Source organism: Archocentrus centrarchus, chromosome 7, assembly GCF_007364275.1.
Source record: "Archocentrus centrarchus isolate MPI-CPG fArcCen1 chromosome 7, fArcCen1, whole genome shotgun sequence".
NCBI lineage: Eukaryota > Metazoa > Chordata > Actinopteri > Cichliformes > Cichlidae > Archocentrus > Archocentrus centrarchus.
Window position 1 is genome coordinate 20,029,408 of NC_044352.1, and position 20,039 is coordinate 20,049,446.

Genomic DNA, 20,039 nt, shown 5'->3' on the forward strand with positions numbered 1-20,039 from the left:
GTGGTGCATTTGTTGTGAGGGCTCTTCAAGGCCCTCTTTTGCTTTGTGGCACCTGCATTATTGCTGTTAAATTAGATTTTTCTGCACTTGAGACATAATGAAATCATCTAATCATCTGTTTGTCCTTAGCATAGTATCTTAACTTTGATGTGTGTTTGTGTGGATGATGATTGGGCCCTTTGCTCCATTCCTTATAAAAATAAGAAATTGCTGATGCCACCTCTGCAGTTCAAAAATCCAGTTTTAAGCACTGGCAAATATGCCTCATAATTACTGTTGAAACGGTCACATTTTAAGCCACACTTAAATGTGAATTTAAAAGTTCTTTACATCAGAACCCAACTTTACTGCTCGTGATTTTTGATCCACAGCTTTGGATATGAAATGATAAAAGACAGATCATGAAATTAGTGAACAGATATAAAATTATGGATTTGTCTTCAACACTGTGCTTTAATCTTAGTATTATTCTGTGGTGCAAACCTTTAAACATCTGTGATCATTTTTGTTCTCATGTCTGACAGATGATACTGTTAAGATAAAATTCTTCTTTGACTTCTTCACATAAAACTTGGTTCTTGAACTTTGTTTTTTGACCCTATACAAAAAAAGGAAAACGGAGGTTTATAACCACTTCATTCTGCATTGCTTGGAAAGTTGTTTTTTTTTTTAATTCTACAAAGAAGGTTTTCCCTCGGCTTATTCTAAAACTGTTGTCAGTTTATTTCGTGGGCTTCTGGCTAGAAAACAAAACTTACAACAGAGGGAGACAAGGGATTTTTTTCCTTTGGTTTTTGCCACAGCACATCTGGAAATGATCAGGGAGCCAGGAAGACCTGTCAGCTAGGCTGGAACACTCCTAGCAGGGCAAGATGAGCTGGGAGAGAGAGGGTCTTCGTGGAGCCTCTCTGTCTCTCCTTGCTCGCCTCTGTCTTTTACTTGGCTTTGTCTCTTTCACACACATCACTGTGAGACGACAGAAAGTTCAAAATTTCTTGATGGCAACAAGTTTATCAAGAAGAAGGCAGGTGAACAAGTTGAACTAGACCAGAGAAGAAAATGAGAGTCTTGTCCTTCTTTCCGTTTACTTATACATGTATCAGTCCACCCATGTATTTATTTCTCTTTAGGGCAGCCTTCTGCCAGGCGGGTCTGAGGGATTAGACATATGTCTGTGGTGTGTGCAGATTTGTGTATGTGTTTAAGGTAGGGAGGTGCTGCTTGACTGGGACAAGGGGACACAGGGATTTAAGTAAAGGCATATGGCTGCCTCTATAGGTTTCCAGAGTCAGAAGAAGGAGTGAAAAGGCGAACAAGAAATTTCCAAAAAAAAATAGAAGAAACAACTTTAGTTATAGATACAGTTAGGTAGATATATTGTAGTGACCATATAAAAGGGATATGTGTGCTTGTTGTGAGAGGGAATACTAGCATAGAAAAACCTAAGGGTTGTGTGCAGATGTGAAGCATGTCTCTGTTGAGTTAGTCACGACTTAAGTCTTTGCAGGCCCTCTTTGCGGTGTGCACAATGACTCTATATTTGCACTAGGACCCCCACAGGAAATTATATCAATTCCAGGAAAAAGCTTGAAAAGGAGGTCATGTATATACCACATGAACACAATTGATTAGATCACAGTAACCCTTGGTTTATCTCACGTACAACGTGGCCAGTAAAGCAGGAAACAGTGATGTAGAAGCTGCTGTATACTGATACAAATGTTAAAGCAAAATAGATGTGTGATGCATTTTAATATATATATATATATATATATATATATATATATATATATATATATATATATATATATATATATATATATATATATATATATATATATAGGCAAACTTATTTATTAATTTAAACTTCTGTACTGTACTGTACTGTACTGTAAGTACTGTAATGCCACAGAGTGCAGGTATGCACTAAATCTTTATCAAGAACAGCTTTATTTGTTATCTCCTGCAACAATGAAACTTATTTCTTCCCCTGACTATTTATTTTTTCTAAGTGTAGCTCAGCATGCATCATTAACAGCAACAATCTGAATCAGATCTTTTTATCATTCAATCTCTGTTACTCATGTGTCTCTACGCTCCCTGGTCACCTTGGCAACCTACATCATTACCATTTCTCTCCTGCTCCTTATCTCCCTTTATTTACTTTATTCCTGGCTTGATCCACATTACTGGCACAGGACCTTTGATAAACAGTTTGTGTGTCTGTCTCTGCCTCCTCAGGACACGCAGTCCATTGGTGTTCTGCCAGATGACAGTGAGTCCGCCTTGATGGACGACACATCCAGCCAATGGTCAGCTGCGGCTGACACTGAGGAGGAGAGGAAGAGTGCCTTAGAGAAAAGCATGTATGTGTTTTATCAATGCAAACCTCACATAATTTATCCCCGATGACAATTTGTGCTGTTGAGCAGTCTCTAAATAAATGTGTTGTCTCAAGCAGTGTTATATTCGAGTGTAGCTGATCTTAGAAGGATTTAATAATTGCAACTCAACATGTAGCCAAGAGTCAGCTGAGAACATCTTCTTGCAGGCACTTATAGGACGTATGTATGTTGACTTGATGGTGGACCCAAATGATAAATAGCGCATCCTAGAGACGTGTATTTGTAAATAATGTGGCAAAAAAGATTAATTTAAAACAAATTTTCTACAAATGCTGTCTGTATCATCAAAGAATATTTCTTCCAGATTCTTGGCTGCTTTATTTTCAGATTCATTGCGACACTGTCAAGTTTTACTTGGACACTGAGCCACTGTTTAATATCTTTTATGGTCCTTTTCCAACTATGACAAGATAAATATCTGTTCACAAGGACCAACAGGGCAGGTCACTGCACCAAAGAAGAGCAAAGTAAACCTTTTTTTTTTACTTGTCTGACAGTTCAGATTGATTTATGAAAGAAACTAAATGATTTCATAGTAATTACACTGAAGATTGACCCAATGTTTTAAGACGATACACATGGTAAGTACCAACTGAAGTCGTTATGAAAGTATTTGTGAAATACATTTTTTTGCATTTGGTGATTTCAGTGAATCTGATGCTAAAACTGTAATGATTTATTTATTTCCAAGTTGATAATCTGTATAACTTATCTGTTGAGCTTTAGTCAGTCTTTATTAGCAGTAATCACATGACTGATGGTCCATGCTCTGGTCATGACGTGGCATCTTAGCCTTCCTCATGACAAGAGGGCAAAGTTGATTCACTTCATTAAGATTGCAAGGCAGTCCCATACTTTGGGAAACATTGAGTGTTTAGTTAAATTTTGCATGTTCACTTGATCTGCTGTGTCCTAACTTAACAGTTCTGTTAATTAATTGGATTTATTGAGAGTGTACCAGCTGTATACTAGCTGTGTTCTGTGTGTAATTTATAACAAAGCACATCTTCATTTGCAGGAAACTTCTTATAATCTTGAAATCTGTTATCAGTTCCATTCTGGAAACATATTAGGAAACTGGGACCTGTAAAATGAAGCGTTTTGCAGCGTGCAGAAGGAATTCAGTGAGATAACCTAAACCCTAATCTTTCCTCATTTATATTTTTATAGGTATGTGCTGAAGGAGCTTATTGAAACTGAGAAGCACTATGTGTCAGACCTGGGGCTCATAGTGGAGGTAAACCACAAAGTCTGGCAGCTAAGAACACACAATCTCCCTGACAAAAAAGGAGCACACTTAGTCATCCACTCAGACTTTCAGAGCACGCTCTAAAGCTTAATCATCACAGTTCTGTCACTTTACTCCACACTCTGGTCTGCCTCCATCACACATCTCCAATCTTAAGCAGATTTTGTGAGTTATTAGCTTGAGGAGCCTTATGTTGCCAGAGAACCATCTCCTGTTGCCTTAAATAGTTCAAGATATTTTGGTTCAGAAAAGAATTCTTGCCATCTGAAAGTTAATTAAAGCTCCATAACAGTGGGTGTGTGATTTCTGCTCTTTGTTATAACAACTTAGCTATATTTACCTTTTCTGTTTAGGGCCAACTTTAGATTTTTGCAGGACTGAAGAGATAAGAGCAGCTTTCTCTTCTTTCTACAGGGCTACATGGCCACAATGAGCTCTAAAGGTGTACTGGAGGACATGAAGGGAAAAGACAAAATTGTTTTTGGGAACATTCATCAAATATTTGACTGGCATAAAGAGTAAGTCCCTAGTTTTTTTTCTAAGCATATGCAAAAAAAAAATGTATGCTAACTGCATGCAAACTGAAAGGCAAACAATAATTTGCAGCTCTGTTTGTAGCTTAGAGAGGACAGAGGAACAAAAGTGCAGGAGGGAAATCTGACCTTCCGTTTTGTGGATGGTTTTGTTTGTGTGTGTGTGTGTGTGTGTGTGTGTGCGTGCGTGTGTGTGTGTGTGTGTGTGTGTGTGTGTGTGTGTGTGTGTGTGTGTGTGTGTGTGTTTCCTCTATGTAGCTACTTCCTGGGAGAGCTGGAGAAGTGTTTGGCAGAGCCAGAGAGGCTGGCTCAGCTCTTCATTAAACATGTGAGTACAATGTACACACACACACACACACACACGCACACGCACACGCACACGCACACACACACACACACACACACACGTGCGCACGCGCACGTGCAGGCAGGCATGCTTACCCAGATCTGGGTCTTCTTCCTTGTGCTGTTTGGAGCGAAGGTGCAAAGAGCTGCAGAAAACAAAACATAAAAAAAAAAACCCAGCAGAGCTCCTGTTGATCCTTTACCATACCTCTTTCCAACTCCCTCAGCTGCCAACCTCTCCTTCCTCTTCCCTGTTACTGATACGTCTTAGTCAGGCTGTGTTTTTACAACAGTGCACATGGATAACACACACATACACATATGACACGCTGTCTGGTCTTGCAGTCTGGCCTGGAGGAAACACCAGGGAAAAACAGTCTGAAAAGAAAACAAGAATGAAAGGAAGAATAATAAATTTTAAACTCAGGCTCTTTGAAATGCCCCTCCCCGCCGAAAAAAAAAAAAAAAAAGCAGGGTTCTCTTTCTTTCATATCTTGACTCAAGAACGATGATGTGTGCAAAACTATTCCCCGTTTAGTTTATTGTTCTGCTAATAGAATAGAACCAGAGTCAGTATAGGGTCACAAGACCAACACAGCAGGCAAGATTAGATTTATGTATATTGGGTAAGTGGTGGCACATGCAGATGAGATAGACACGATGTATAATTCGAACAGGACGACTTTGCTTCTTTTTGTGAAAATGATTAAGTTAAACGTGTCTCTTTTGCTATCTCTGACTGCAGCTCTTTAAACAATTCAGTAAGGCTCAGCCCACTGGATAATTAACTTAGAAAGCCTGTGGGGGAATAAAGAAACTTGTAACTAAATCTAAGCATGGTGTCAAACTGTGAAAACAAGCAGACTGGGAACATGGCCCTAATGAAAAACAGAAAGCCCAATCTGCTTTTAACGAGAGCTGTGTCACTAGTATGCAACACATGTGCTCACGTGCACATATGCAGCATATAAACACATACGAACATGTAACTACAGATTACAGGGACTTTGAACCCACAGTGTTACATGATGTCCGCGTTCATGTGGAGCAGCTCGTTCATTCTCTAGGTTACAGAGCCATGTCTGTTGCTAGGTAGAGTCTTATATCGGCAGCCTTTAAAAGGCTCTGGTTACACAGAGGGCAACCTGGGTAAATTATACATAACCTGATGCTCATCTACATATAACTCCATTAGGTCTCTCAGGTCTGCCACATCTACACTTCCATGCCAATTAGTCACAGAAGAGTAGGCACTACCAGAGAGAGCTGGCTTCAAAGGCCCTGTCTTAGGCAAATCATTATTGCTTTGCTCCCTTTCATCCCAAAGAGCAATCAGAGACCCGCACATCGATTGCTCATGTTTTTACTCACTTTCAGGGGCATTTTCATTTACTTGCAGTGCTATTAAAGATCTGTTTTTCTCAGTGTCTTTTTTTTAAAACTTTGTGGCTAACTTTTTGTTTAAAAAAATGAAAAAAAAGAGCTCAGTAAATGATTTTATAATGTGCCTCGCATTGCAGGAGAGGCGCCTGCATATGTATGTTGTGTACTGTCAGAACAAGCCCAAGTCAGAACACATCGTCTCAGAATATATTGAGACTTACTTTGAGGTGAGCAAATTTTAACATCTATCTTTTTGACTCTATACAATTTTTATAACTGATCAGTATAGCCTCCATTTAGTCTAAACGTGACATCTGTTTTGTTAGTTAAAGTGCTGCTATATATTAAGCACGGCCATGAGCTCTGTTTTGGGATTTGCCATTTATTGTTCAAATTGCCACATGCATGACAAATAGACATTAGTTACAAACCCTGTGCTTTATGCTCAGAGAGACATCATGCTGGTCATCAGCTGTCATATTTTGTCATTTTGACACGTGTTGTGTCTGCTAGGAGCTCCGTCAGCAGCTGGGCCACAGGCTGCAGCTCAACGACCTTCTCATCAAGCCTGTCCAGAGGATCATGAAGTATCAGCTTCTGCTCAAGGTAACAAAGCATACCCTGCTGTACTGTTAATCACACACTAGCATTTCTACATGTATACTGTGTCTGCTTGCATACAACCCTCTGTGCATAAATGCTGATCACAAAAAGTGTATCGTCTGGTCAGGTAAGAGAGAAAGAGGCCCTTTACAGAAAGAGTATCCGTTCTCACTCTAAAATTGAAACAATAGCATGTAAAAGTCTTTGAGTCATTCCTCCTTGTCATAAGGAAGCATGGTGCTCATAAATACTCCTCTCGATTACCTCTCCTTACTCTGGGCAGTAAACCTGGAATGCTCTGGTGACCATGCTGTGTTTATTTCAACAGGACTTCCTAAAGTATTACACCAAAGCTGGGATGGACACAGAGGATCTGGAGGTGGGTGTTTCCACTCTGTGCTTTGGATGTATAAACCATGTTGTTGTTGTTTTTTCCCCCATTCTTAACAAACACTTGTTTGTTTGTTTTTTTCCTTTTAAACAGAAAGCAGTAGAAGTTATGTGTTTTGTGCCAAAACGTTGCAATGATATGATGAATGTGGGCAGGCTGCAAGGTTTTGAGGTGCGTCTTGGGATGTTTAGATCATCTTTCTTCTGTACAAAATCACACTGTAACTACTTCCTTTTTTTACTTTTTTTAAAAAATCTTTGTGGTGGTACCAGGGAAAGATCACAGCCCAGGGCAAGCTGCTCCAGCAGGACACTTTCACTGTTGCAGAGCAGGACAGTGGCTTCCTGTCACGAGCCAAGGAAAGACGCGTCTTCCTGTTTGAGCAGTTGGTCATCTTTAGTGAGCCGATAGACAGGAAGAAAGGCTTCTCACTCCCTGGATACATATTTAAAAACAGCATCAAGGTGAGTAGGCCTTAATAAACTCACATGAGCCGCACAGGATGTTTTTTATGAACTGTAAGTACTAATAAAAAGAAAAGAGAAACTTCAACTTACTCCCAGGTTATAAGTTACACAACCGAACCAAAACACATTAATTCCTGCCTAGAGCCACAGCTTACATAATTCCATCTTGTGTGGACTTTTTTTTTAGAGGCATACATGTGTTATCAAAGCATTTCATGAGTAGATACTAGTTAGATGTGTATGTTCCAGGTGAGCTGCCTGGGGGTGGAGCCCAGTGTGGATGGCGATGATGCGCGTTTTGTACTGACATCACGCAACCCTGATGGGAGCGTGGTACGCTTCCAGATGCAGGCCTCCTCCCCAGAGATTGGAAGGGCCTGGGTCAATGATGTGGTTCAGATCTTGGAAAGCCAGCGCAACTTCCTTAATGGTAAGTCCCAGCAGAGCAATGAAGACTCACAAGTCACTCTCAGTTCAGTTCAGCTCAATTCAATTCAAGTTTATTTATATAGCACCAAGACACAACAACAGTCACCTCAAGATGCTTTGTACTGTATGGTAAAGACTGTGCAGTAGTGAGAAGGCATGAGGAGACAAAATGTAATGACATGCTGCAGCGGTATATAAACATGTGGGGGGGGGGGGGGGGGGGGGGGTTAAATTTTTAATTTGGAATTTGGACTATTTTCCATTTATTGCCTATGCCTTTTTTTTTTTTAATGCACAGTCTTTATGTGGAAGCCCAGTTCGCCTTGAAGGAAAAAAGAAGCTAAGAAAATATGTAATAAAACTGTAAGATAGCATGAAGTTAGTGCAGAGCATAGATGCAAAAACCTTTACATATTTGAGCATCAAAACATCGATCAACTTTTTCACCATTTTGACTTTGTATGAGAATTTTGACAAGTCTACATTTTGTGGTGTTATGTCACAACTTTACTTTAAATGAGTAATTTTGCAATCATAACTTTAAACCTCTAAGGATTTGGTATCATTTACTATGTTTTTTTGTGCGAGACTGACATACTGGTGACCCATTAACTTTCTTCATGTAGCATTAGTAATCAGTAAAACATAACATTGATAATTTAACATTAAGTCAATGATTTTCAGAAGCACTTGTATTTATTAAGGATTTTTTATTAGCATAAAAGCATTTATTAGCATGTATGTGGCAGGTGATGATTACAATATAACACTGTCATAATATGAAAAATATGCCATATCATAGATTCCTTCATTTCCTCTAAAAATACATACTTAAATCCTCCTGATACAGTGTTTTATAAAAGAATCAGAATCAGCAGTAGAGTTTCATAAGACCTGCCTCTGTTCTCTGTCTCTTTCAGCCTTACAGTCGCCTATTGAGTACCAGCGGCGAGAGAGCAAGTCTAATAGCCTGGGCCGCAGTATGAGGCCCCCTCTGTCTGCTGCTAGTGCCCTGCGGCCTCACTCCTCTGCCTCTATTGACCGTCATAAGCTGCCCTCCCTTCACTCTCACAACACCTCTCTTCCTGCGCTCTACCTACCGAGCCAAGGCCAGAGCCAAGGATCCAATGAGACCTACTCGCTGAGGGATGTAAGTCACTTACGTTTCTCTCATCCTTACATACAAAGGCACTGCCCAGCAGTAACTGCTTACTCAACCTCAATACTTCTGTTCATGAGACACTGCATGGCCTATTTATCTCTTAAGCTTTTATGGCTTCTGGACTGGACTGTTGCAAAAAAAAAAAAACACCAAAATATTAATAAACAGCAAATGGTATTGTGTGCATGCACTCCAGTACTTAGAGACTTATCTGTTCTTACCTGCTTCTGCAGCCCACTGTGGTCCAGCCATGCCCTGCTGACTCCCACACTGTTTCTCCATCACATGTCCGACTTGGCTTAACTGATCAGCCAAACTGTCAAGCTGTGTCAAATGGGCTGTACACCCCAACCACACAAAGTGTACAGGTAGTGTATATGTATGCACAAATCTGCCTCGTTGGTACACTTAGGATGTAAATAATTTGCATGACAGGTTATAAGCAATAACAAAAAAAGCCTCACCAAGCCGTCCAGTGGGGAACAAGGTCTAATTAACATTACATTAATTTTAATGTACTCAATGAAGGTAATGAAAAAAATGAAAGAATTTAGTAAATGTTGACTATTTTTTAGACACTCATGCAGTGTAGAGATGTTGAGTCAACAAAAGGGTTATTTCTCCCCCTATTGGATGGTAAGGGAATGATTAAAAATCTGAAAATCTTTGAAGGAAATTGATTACAATAATTGTACAATAAGTTTTAGTGAGATCCCACAGCTTCACAATAAGAATTCAGGCCTGGCTGTCCTGGAAGTTTGAAAATGTAGTCAAGAATAGGAGCATCCTGTTATTGGGCTTTAGTGGATTAGCAAAGCCTCCCTATGTCATCACTTGGATCATGTCCTTAGAGGGACTGTACTGACAAGCCAGAAGTTGTTGTTGTTCTCCACCTTGTTCTCTGTTTATTCAGACTGGACAGACTTGGCACATAACAAACAGGAAGTAGGCAGAACCAGAAGTCAGCAGAAGGAAGTTAGAAAAAGATGCTTATCAAATGCAGATAATTGTTTCCTATACTTGTGCTGAGCAGCATACAAAAGATGGACAGGCCAGTGCATTTTTCATGCTGAGGCTATAAAAGGCTGTATAAAAAGTGCTGGAATAGAAAGATGTATTGTGTTCTTTTTTTATATATATAAAAATGAAAATGGTGTTTGCTTGCAGCATGCTACTGCATTAAGTGAAAGTCCTTTAAATCTTTGTGATGAACGTTCCCTCTCTCCCCAGCAGAGAGCAGGAGAGGGCTGCCGCAGGGGTCAGGCTTCTGATGCTGGAAACCAGGCTGCGTTGTCAGGTCCCTCAGCTGGACGACGTCCTAGCAACCTGGCCCAGCTAGCTGAGGATGACCTTTGAACTCTGATGCTATGTGTGTCCTGGGTCAGGAGGATGGCAGCTAATGCCACAGCTGGGAAGACAAGACTCTACTATTTTGTTCATGCCAGACTGTACCTTACCTGCTTCAATCAGGATTTCTGAAGATTAATGAAGGAACATGAAGGAACAGATGAAGGAACTATAGGCTGCAACTATCATAATTGATGTTGCTCCTTTTAGAGAGCCATTTAAAAGGAGGTGACTTAGCCTTGATCACCTTCAGTGTACATGAGGAGCACCCAGTGGGATGTCACTAACACTCCATGGACACTTACTGTTATGACAGTTTCTGCTTTTTACCTTTTTTGAGAATTTATATTCTCTCTTCAAAAGGGCAAGGGGAATTTATTTGATGATTCCATTCCTAAATGGGGAAGTCACTGGAGTTACGTGTGTGCCTGAATCATGTGTGGATGTGTTTGTGTGTGTATGAGAGTGTGAGAGTGTGGAAGGAGTGGCTCTGGCTCCTCTCGTACTCTCTGGTAAACTTCCTTGAAGTTTTTTTTTTTTTTTTTTTTTTTCTGATGCCCCATTGTGAAGACAAACACAGCTACAATTATACATGTTTTTCCTTTCCCTGCTGACAACTGAGTTTGCTGTTTGTTTCAACAAGTAGGGGGAAAGACAGAAGACTTGATGTGAACGTGCCACAAGTACTTTACTCGCTCAAATATCGTCTGAAAGTTAAAGAACTTTCTTTCTTGCCACCGTGTTGAGAGCACCTATGTGCTCTGTTATTCTGTTTGACTGGCCCTCCTTTGATCTGGACAAAAAGGCATGAGGAAGCCCCCTGGAGGTTCTCTGTGGGTATGACGTCACTTCAGAATACTTTTTACTCTTTGGGTAACTCCAGAGGAGTTGCAAGATATGCATTGAAAGGGCCTGCTGTGCTGACCCAAAGTTCTGCATGCAGCATCTTTACATCTTTCTTTCTTTACTGGCCAAAGTGGGTTGCTTGCGATTTTTGGGGACAGAAGTCCTTCAAAAAATGCGTTGGTTTAAACTAATATGAATTTTTTTATCAGACCACTATTGTCATGTCAAAGCCGTGCACCATTTCTATAATCTCTGTTAGCTTTTGCCCTCATGGACTAAATACTGTACAGTGCATACATTTTCACTTGTACCATGAACAATAAGGTATGCCAAGAAATGTCACCGTTCCAGCTGGTTCAATTGAAAGTGACATGTTGTTGCATAAACAGAGTGATGCTGACAAATCTGCATGCTCCCTCCCCCTCGACAGTGCCAAACACAACTGCAGCTCAGCTTTCCACTACTCTTACCACCAATTGTTGATATTTGTGTTTCTATCTGGACTGTGTCAAAAAGAGGAGAGCAGAGTGTAGAACAGGGGCTCTCCTGTCAGGTCTATTCTTCTTTGTGGCCAATAGAGGTCCCCACAAGGCTTCCATTCTCAGTTTAGTTAAATCATACAGCTGCACCAAAGATCAATAGGCCTCATGCTTCCTGCTCGCAGTGAAGCTGCTTGCTAATCGGTCCAAAAAGCAACACTAAATTACTTTTAAGTAAAACTGAAAGATGGGGCATTAGGTGAGTTGAACCATCTCATAAAATGTATCTGCAGTTAATGTGAAGTGGGGAGTTTTCATGGGTATTACTGATCAGGCAGTTTTGCATGTAACACAAAGGAATACCACTACAGAGAACCAAAAGCAAGGACATAAAACCAAGAGAGGGTTTGTTAATGACATGTTTGACTGAGTAGAAACAGTTGTATCATATGAATTAAAAATTGTCTTTGAAACAGAGCATGGTGTTTGTGTTTCTCTATGTATTTGCTTCTTTTTAGCTTAAAAAAATAACCTTCTACAGAGTATTTCAGTGAGTATTTGACTTCTGTGGCAGGCAAGTGAATTTTATTTAAAAGCAGTGGAAATTGACCCAATTGGCTCTACAATCTGTGCAGAATTCTCTTAAATTCTGAACTTTTAAATTGGTTGTGGAGGTCCTCAGACACCACTGCGGGACCTCCGACAAAGACAAAGCATTTTGCTTGCTTTTGCATCCCAGCTGGAGAAAGTTCAAACAGGATTAAAAACAAAGGGAAGAAACCCCTGGATGAGCAGACATCTGGTTGGCTGGCCTTTGAATAAAGCCCCATTCTGGGCAGTAAAGCAAGGCCGATCGTAACGTGGCTGTGATATATGGGGGGCTTATGGGGGTAGGGTGGGGGTTGGGGGGGTATTAACTTTCACAAGGGTGCAAAATCAAAGGGAGTTCCTGCCACCGCTGAGGGGGTCTCAGCAACAGGGGTCCTATTCACAGGGAATTCCTCTCCACTGCCCTGTGTCGCATCTGTTGACTCAATTTTCTCCATTGAGAGAATGAAAACACTCATTAAAAGCCACATGACTGTGAACTTGATTGCAGCAGGCAAGACAAACAGCTCCATCAATGGGATGAGTATTTACTTTGAGGTGTGAAAATCTTTGAACAGGCACCATGTTAGGTCTTCTTTATGAGCGCCTTCCCTCACACCAACAGCACAATGAGCAGCATTTGTATTCTGGAAGCAATAAAATATAATTTAAATAAAAGGTTAGCTCTTTGGGTGCTTCAGATTGCCCTTAGAAATTCACACATTTGCTGAATGAGCTGCTAAGAAAGTTAAAACTGTTGACCTTTGCTGTCTTTTTCCTTCCCTTTCGTCCAGGTGTAAACAAACAAACAAACAAACAAAAAACGTTGCTAAGAAACAAAGAAATTGTTTCAAGGACAATGTTTATTAAAATTTACATGCTGCCATAATACCAATAAAACTGTTCATGATATTTGTACACAATTTACAAACAACTTCAAAATGTGAAATGTTTGCTTATCTGCAGCAATGAAGATTGCTGCTTCAGAGCAGACACACATGTGGATCAAAGACACTCATGTTTATATTTTGAAAAAGATTCTTACCTTGCAGTTGACAAATTAGCACATGTTTTGGAATAAAATTCTAATAATCAGCAGTAACACAGGTATTCATCCATTCTTTCAAGGGAGCAGAAATCAGGGCTGTACTAAGGCATACATTTATTTAGGAACATATTTAGGAAAGCCTTTTCAAATGTTTCTCATCTTGCTAATCCTTCACATGAATAAAATATATACATCACAAAATTAAAAAAAAGAAATCTAATCAGCTGAAATTTAAATACATTTTGAATTATGAAAGTGAAAGAATTAAGTTTAGCTCCAGATCTGTTTGTGTGGCTTCAAGAAACGTACACTGAATGCAGCAAAAACTCACAATATCGCTTAAAAAGGCTTCAAATTTCCTTTAAAGGTGCGTGGCTCCAAACAGCACATAAGTATGTAACTCAAAGTGGTCACTAAATTTACTTTATAGTAGTACTTGAAGTCAAAAGCAGGACTTTGACAAGAGAATATATTCAGGGAGCTTGATGCTTACCCTCTAGTGCAAACCTATGGCAGTGAGTGAGAGTCACCCAGTCTGGTCATTGTTGGTTTTTGTCTCTGAATGAAGAACCACAGAAATTATTCTCTCTTAATATTGGTGAGCAGAGGGTCCGTGCTCTGTGAAGGCTGCCCAGATCGGCTCTTCCTCGTCTGGTGGGTCTTCACATGTTTAGAGAGGTGGTCACTCCTCATGAATCTCTTGCCGCACTGCTGGCACCCAAAGCGCTTCTCTCCGGTGTGCGTGCGGAGATGCCGCTGTAGCTCATCTGAACGGGTGAAGCTTTTACCACAGAAAAGCCAGTTACAGATGAAGGGTCTCTCCCCGGCATGCCAGCGCAGATGTGCCTTCAGGTGTGAGGTCTTCTTGTACACTTTGCCACACTCCGGGATGTGGCAGATGTGCAGTCTCTTCTTTCCAAACTCTAACCCACCACCATTCGCCTGGCAGTTGGGGCATTTGCAGCGGCGGCAGCGGCGCGTGGAGCTCAGCAGACCTTTGGAGGTGCCCTGCAGAAGAGCAGCTATCTGGGGCTGATGTCCCAAAACCAGCTGTCTGCCCAGGGAGAAGGGATGGTTGGAAGGGGTAGCGTTGGTTTGGGGTAAGCTCCACCATTGTTGCCCATCTTCCACATGCCCTCCAGACAAATGATGCCTACCTGATGAATTCTGGAGGAAGCTGGGGAAGTTTTGTCCCACATTGTTATGCTGAGGATAATAGGGGCTATTGGTCTGTGGCTGTGAGGACAACACTTTAACAGGGGAGAGTTCAAAGGAGTAGGATGATGGAGGTTCAGCTGGAGGGGTAAGAGGCAGCTCATGGTGGTGATGATGGGGATGATGATGATGGTGATGATGACTCAGGCCGGACTGCATGTGTCCAGGGAACTGCATCTTGGGCACTGTGAAGGTCATCTGATGTGTGCTGAGGGCTGTGCTGGGTGCCATCTCATTGCTCCAGAGCTGAAACATTCCAGATGTTGAGCTGACAGTGCCCTCATAGGGGAACTGAGAACCCTCTGAGCCCATTGCGCCTCCCACCTGCCAGGCCTGGCTGCAGGTGGTGGCCAGAAAGGAGAGGGCGTTTGGTGCCCCTTCTGGAGAGGAGCTGGGCGTCCGGTCCTGTGTGGGAATATAAAAACACACATCAGGTTTCCTGACGACTCAAGTTTTAATTCATCATACAATTAAGAATGCAATTTGTATGTGATTTCACTCACGCAATTCAGAAATTGGACCTATGTAGTTCGAAAAAGTTTAAATTTAAATAAATAATCATCATATTTGAGTTTTTTCCTCTTTTCCTGCTAGTTTCAGTTGCCCTAATATTATTTTACTACCACAAAAAAAAACGTAATAGACACGCAGGACATATTCGTTCAGTCATCTATAAGTTGTAGAGACACGTGCTCTCACTACCGAAAAAAGATATATCTAACCAACCTGTAAAAAGGTGTGCAAAAAGTTGTCAGTCCTTTGTATCGTCAGCGCAGCCATCTGTCCTCACACTCCTTCTCCACGCACCTGCAACACAAACTGCGCCGAGAGGCACCGACGCACCAAGTCTGAACTACAGCTGGTCGCACAGAAGAAAAAACGTGTTCACAGCCTGGGAATGACTCCGACGCTTTGGCAGCATATAAAGGGAAGTTCATTCACATTCACTCCACTAGGTAAATATTTTCAGTCTGCTAGCAGTCCAGATGCTTTTGGCGTTAAAACAGCCGAAGGTGCGTGCCCGTCAGAAGTTAGGGGCAGAGAGGCGCGGAGTAAATCCTTGCGATCATCTCAAAGGCGCCGGTGCTGCATCTTCTCTTTATAGTGAGAAAAGATCCTCTCAACGGGGTCTTCAGTATGATGCAGGCGAACCCGTCAATAGAGAGGAGATGTGAGGGAGGAAGGAGGGGGGCTTGTTAGGTGAAGGGGTGGGCTACTCATAATTTCACTCAATTTCAACCAAATGCTGACCCCAACAACTGACTCCTCCCTCAATTGTTCTGAAAAAAAAAAAAAAAAAGACTTGAGGAATGATTTAAAAAGGCTCCTGTGAAAACTACTTCTTAGAGAAGTACACAGCATCTATTTGAGCTGAGGTCGTGTGTTAGGATGTACTTCTATAATTCAAAATAAGCTTATTACTCTATGCAATTAAAAAAAATGCAATAAAAAAAAATCTAAGTTAACCTTATGCGTTTCAGCAACTTTCACTGTGTGCATTTAGGACTAAATTTTGCACAGGAACAAAATGCTTAGTCTGTTAAAAGATCTAAGATAAATAGAGCCAGCTAAGTCAAAAATCTTTCTCACTCTGGGAGTATTTGCATGCTGATTTAACCCCATTGTGGGAATTCAAGTAAAGATAGAAAGTGGGTGGATTTTTATTTTTGGCAGCCATTAATGATGTGGTGTTAAATGAAAAGGTGAGCAAACCATGATCCCCAGTCAACAAATAGAAATAAAAATCATTCATACTTATAGGACAGCATTATAAAGTAACAAAGTGCACCACTTAATCAAACAAGGGACGATGAACATAAACGTTTTTCTTACTTGTAAAGATTAAATGGACATTTTAGAGGATTATTAATTTTCTCCTGTTTCTTAACAGAAGATCAGGTGCAATCTTGGCCGACATGAGGCCCCCACACTTTGAAGAAAGTCCCAGTATTTTCTGTAAATGATAAAAACTTAATCAAAGACTCTGAGTTCTCACCAGTAGGTGACATGTCAAATAGGCTGCCCTGTGTGACATCTCACATTTCAGAGTTCAAGTAGAGGCCACCTCAGATCTGTTCCATTAAATGCAGATTGGAGCTTAATCTTATTCTGTAAGTCTGTTCACCATTACAATGTTAAGAGTTTAAATCCAGGCTGGGAACCTGTTTCTCATGTAAATTCCTTGTTCCTCGCTTATCTGCTCCTCACTGTTTCACAAGCTGTGATCCTTAAATAAACACACCCCACAGTGAAGCCATCTGAAATGAGAAACAAGGAACAGAAATATATATATATATATATATATATTTCTGTTCCATATATATATATATATATATATATATATATATATATATATATATATATATATATATATATATATATATATATATATATGCTTTATAAATACATTTAAACATAAGCGTAAGGTTTGTTTCGTTTCTCTCAGCCAGTAACTCAATTAAAAATACATGGAAGGCAGTAATGTTAATCAGTTAACTGTACCATTTGGTTAAGGCCTTTTTTAGGTTACTGGTGTGAAAACTAAACATAGAGTGCAGCTTATTTTGTCTCCTTAACAGAACATCTGATCTTGAAACACAAGATGTTTCCAGGCCACACACATATGTGCAGACTTTGAGCTGAAGCCTGTAATAAATCACACCTATATTTTTGACTTTAGACTTGATTTTATCTGACAAAACATCTCATTATTGTATCAGTATTGTTGTCTAAATCTTTTACTCAATGTTGCAGCACATTTGGAAAAACAGCAGATCGAAAGATGTGTTTTATGAATTCTATTTAACCGAATGTTTCTCGGTGCTTTTCAGCATGCAGATCAGTGCTGCAGTTAGATTAAAGCAATACCGATTTTCTTATGATAATTAATTACCTGTGCATGAGGTAATAAATACAATGTAGTCACAACAGCCTTGAGAGAAAAAAAAAAAAACAACTAAAAAACAAAACATTAAAACTCAAAATAAAAAGCTGAAAAGAAAAGGGTAGGAAAGCAAAAGAGTGAGAAGGACATGAAAATAGGAATGTATCTTGGAGGCAGAGGTATACTATGTCTCTGGTTTATTACAGAGCAGAAGTTGTTAATTACCCTGATTCTTATTTCCTGTCCCCTCTCCCCCACGCCACCCCACCCCCACTGTACTGCCTCCCAGATGAGTGTCTTTGAAGTGCAAAGTACTCTCTCCTCACTTTGAACTGTGAAAACAATGCTCATGTGGTGGTGCTTACCTTCCCCATGTTACCTCATTTAAATAGACCTGGATACGGCTTCCACAGTATTCAAGGGAAAACTAATTTCCAGAGAAAGAGGTCCCTGTGTTCATTAAACAGCTGGTGAGATTGCTGGTAATCAGGCCTGCTCCGTCATAGATTGCACGCTGTTCTGACTGGGTGGCTACCAGCAACTTCAAAACTGACACAGACTTTGAATCCCAACAAGATGATGCAGATGTTCTCATGCACCTATTTCTAGTCAGGAAACGCATCCAAGAAAATAGAATAACAGATTTTAAACTCTGCAGGGACGTTTGTGATAGTTTAATCTCCCAATGTTGGAGGAGTTTTCAGTTCTTCTGCCCATTGCAGAACGCAAATGGTGCTGTTTTTGTTTTCAGACATAATCTTACCCCGCGTAGAATATGCAAGTGGGTATTCAAGCTGTTTATCATGCCTGGGGGGCATTTTAAAAGCCTCAGATCACTAAATTGTCCCAGCTGTCTTGACCATCTGCACTGTAAAAGGGCAGCCACAGAGGAAGGCAGCCTTTGTACTGGTGGCCATGTCAAAAAGCCAGTTTTACAACACAGAGCTGCCTCAATGGCCCTCGTGTGACAAATGTGGCCTAATGGATGAGACAGACAGCACGAAGAAGCCTGCAGCTAACTGTAGTGCCTCGCTCTTTAACCATTCAGGGGGACAAGACGGGACACGATGGGCCATAATTACCATGACAGTCAGTTTCTTTAGGATGAAGAGCAACGCTTACAGCTGGAGTTTACAGTGCAATCAGTTGAGACTTCATTGAGGAGTCTGTTCTTCTTCATACCGAGTTAGAAACGTGTGTGGTTGTTGGAGAAGGAGGCACAGATACTGAACAAAGACTGATGTTTACTCTGCATGGTATTCAAAAGGTTATTTTCTGTAGATTCAGGCTTTTCAACACCATATCTCAGATTACTATTACAGCCAGATCATCTCTACACTTATAAATCTTGAATATTCTGGAGCCTGAAAACTTTAGCTTCTTTCCAATTGGCACAGTGAAAGGTTGGAACTGATCTTAAACCTTAAAGCTTTTAATATCTTTCTGTATATCAGAATTCCTTTTTTTTGTTTTTAGAACATGATGAAAAAAACTGATGAAAGTGTTTTTTTTTTCTTATCATGTTTAGTTATTTAATAAATATGATGTTTTGGTGTGGAAGAATATTTAAATCCCCCCAAAACACATCCAAATGATTTATTTATTCATTTTTTCCCCTGTAAGCACAGTAGGTTTCATTGCATGAGGAGACTTCTTTAATGTGCTATACTCACAAGTGACTTAATTTAGCCTTTTTAGTTTGCTAATGGAGTAAAACGATAAACTCTAACATGCTTAATCAGAATTGGATTAAAACATAATTCACAGACTTAGAATAGTTTTGCGTTGCTACTCGAGAGCCTTGATATCACAGCGGGATTCTGAGGTGATTCCCACCCCTGCACCACGGTTTGCATTGCTTGGTGTGTGAACAGCAGAAAACTATAATAATTCCCTCATCTCATGTCCATTAGCATGTACGAAAACCCCAAAATCTCCAGTCTTGGGCAGACGCAGGCAGACAGCACGCATCTCCACTTGTCAAAGAAAACTTTTATCAATACCAAGAGCACTTGAAGTTTGTTTGCATTTTGTTTTCCAGCACTCTTAACAACTTCAGAAGTCAGATCACAGGAGTATCTGATCAAAGCGCTTCGTGGTTAGTTCTGGAAACACAGGAGTGCTACGCCACGCTTTGATACTCCACATCAATATTTCAATTCAACAATCACTTGACATGCACCCATACTCCCAGAGACGAAAGACGAAAGGGGAGAGAGAGAAAGAGAGAGATCCAGGGAAGACGGAGGGGGTTTGTGAAATACAGATACAGTAAAAGAAATGGATTCATGAAATCACTGCTTTCTTCACCTTCATGGCCAAATTATATAAATTGGACTATGATGTCTTGATTGTAGAAGTCAGTAAGTTTAATTGTGGAACAGATTGACTGAAGAAAAACATTCATACATACATACATATATATATATATATATATATATATATATATATATATATATATATATATATATATATATAAATATATATATATATAAACACACACACACACACACACACACCTGAGTACTAAGTACTGAAACTAAAACACTTGTCACAGGCTGAAAATCTGAGCAGAGAAGGTGTTTCATGTTTTATCAAAGGAAAGTAGTACAGGAACTCTGCAGTGATAAAGATGAATGCAGTCCATCTGCCAAATGTCACTTTC

The 20,039-nt window shown here is 40.3% G+C and overlaps 2 protein-coding genes across 5 annotated transcripts in view; one reads left to right on the forward strand and one right to left on the reverse strand.

The window, feature by feature from the left end:
* arhgef25a (Rho guanine nucleotide exchange factor (GEF) 25a) overlaps positions 1–12,109 on the forward strand; it is a 33,622-nt gene extending 21,513 nt beyond the window's left edge. The window contains exons 4-16 of one of the 4 annotated variants that reach the window (XM_030734510.1): positions 2,242–2,366; positions 3,576–3,642; positions 4,069–4,172; positions 4,446–4,515; positions 6,053–6,142; positions 6,429–6,521; positions 6,847–6,897; positions 7,003–7,080; positions 7,182–7,373; positions 7,626–7,806; positions 8,726–8,955; positions 9,201–9,335; positions 10,198–12,109. In XM_030734510.1, the coding sequence (XP_030590370.1) occupies positions 2,242–2,366; positions 3,576–3,642; positions 4,069–4,172; positions 4,446–4,515; positions 6,053–6,142; positions 6,429–6,521; positions 6,847–6,897; positions 7,003–7,080; positions 7,182–7,373; positions 7,626–7,806; positions 8,726–8,955; positions 9,201–9,335; positions 10,198–10,323 (1,542 nt within the window). In that variant the 3' untranslated portion in view covers positions 10,324–12,109. The remainder of the gene's footprint in view (positions 1–2,241; positions 2,367–3,575; positions 3,643–4,068; positions 4,173–4,445; positions 4,516–6,052; positions 6,143–6,428; positions 6,522–6,846; positions 6,898–7,002; positions 7,081–7,181; positions 7,374–7,625; positions 7,807–8,725; positions 8,956–9,200; positions 9,336–10,197) is intronic. The other 3 variants (XM_030734511.1, XM_030734512.1, XM_030734513.1) reach the window with 3 other exon arrangements.
* A 1,543-nt stretch (positions 12,110–13,652) lies between these two features.
* sp5l (Sp5 transcription factor-like) lies at positions 13,653–15,328 on the reverse strand. Its single transcript, XM_030734575.1, has 2 exons — positions 15,217–15,328; positions 13,653–14,895 (listed from the first exon to the last, which is right to left on the reverse strand). The coding sequence occupies exons 1-2, from the start codon at positions 15,268–15,270 to the stop codon at positions 13,855–13,857; spliced, it is 1,095 nt and encodes a 364-aa protein (XP_030590435.1). The 5' UTR covers positions 15,271–15,328; the 3' UTR covers positions 13,653–13,854.
* Between the last annotated feature and the right edge of the window lie 4,711 nt (positions 15,329–20,039).

Excerpts from the sequence above, each read along its gene's own strand:
- sp5l (XM_030734575.1), bottom strand. The coding sequence starts at position 15,270 with ATGGCTGCGCTGACGATACAAAGGACTGACAACTTTTTGCACACCTTT. Across the intron at positions 14,896-15,216 it reads TTTTGCACACCTTTTTACAG|GACCGGACGCCCAGCTCCTC; the intron begins GTTGGTTAGATA and ends ATTCCCACACAG.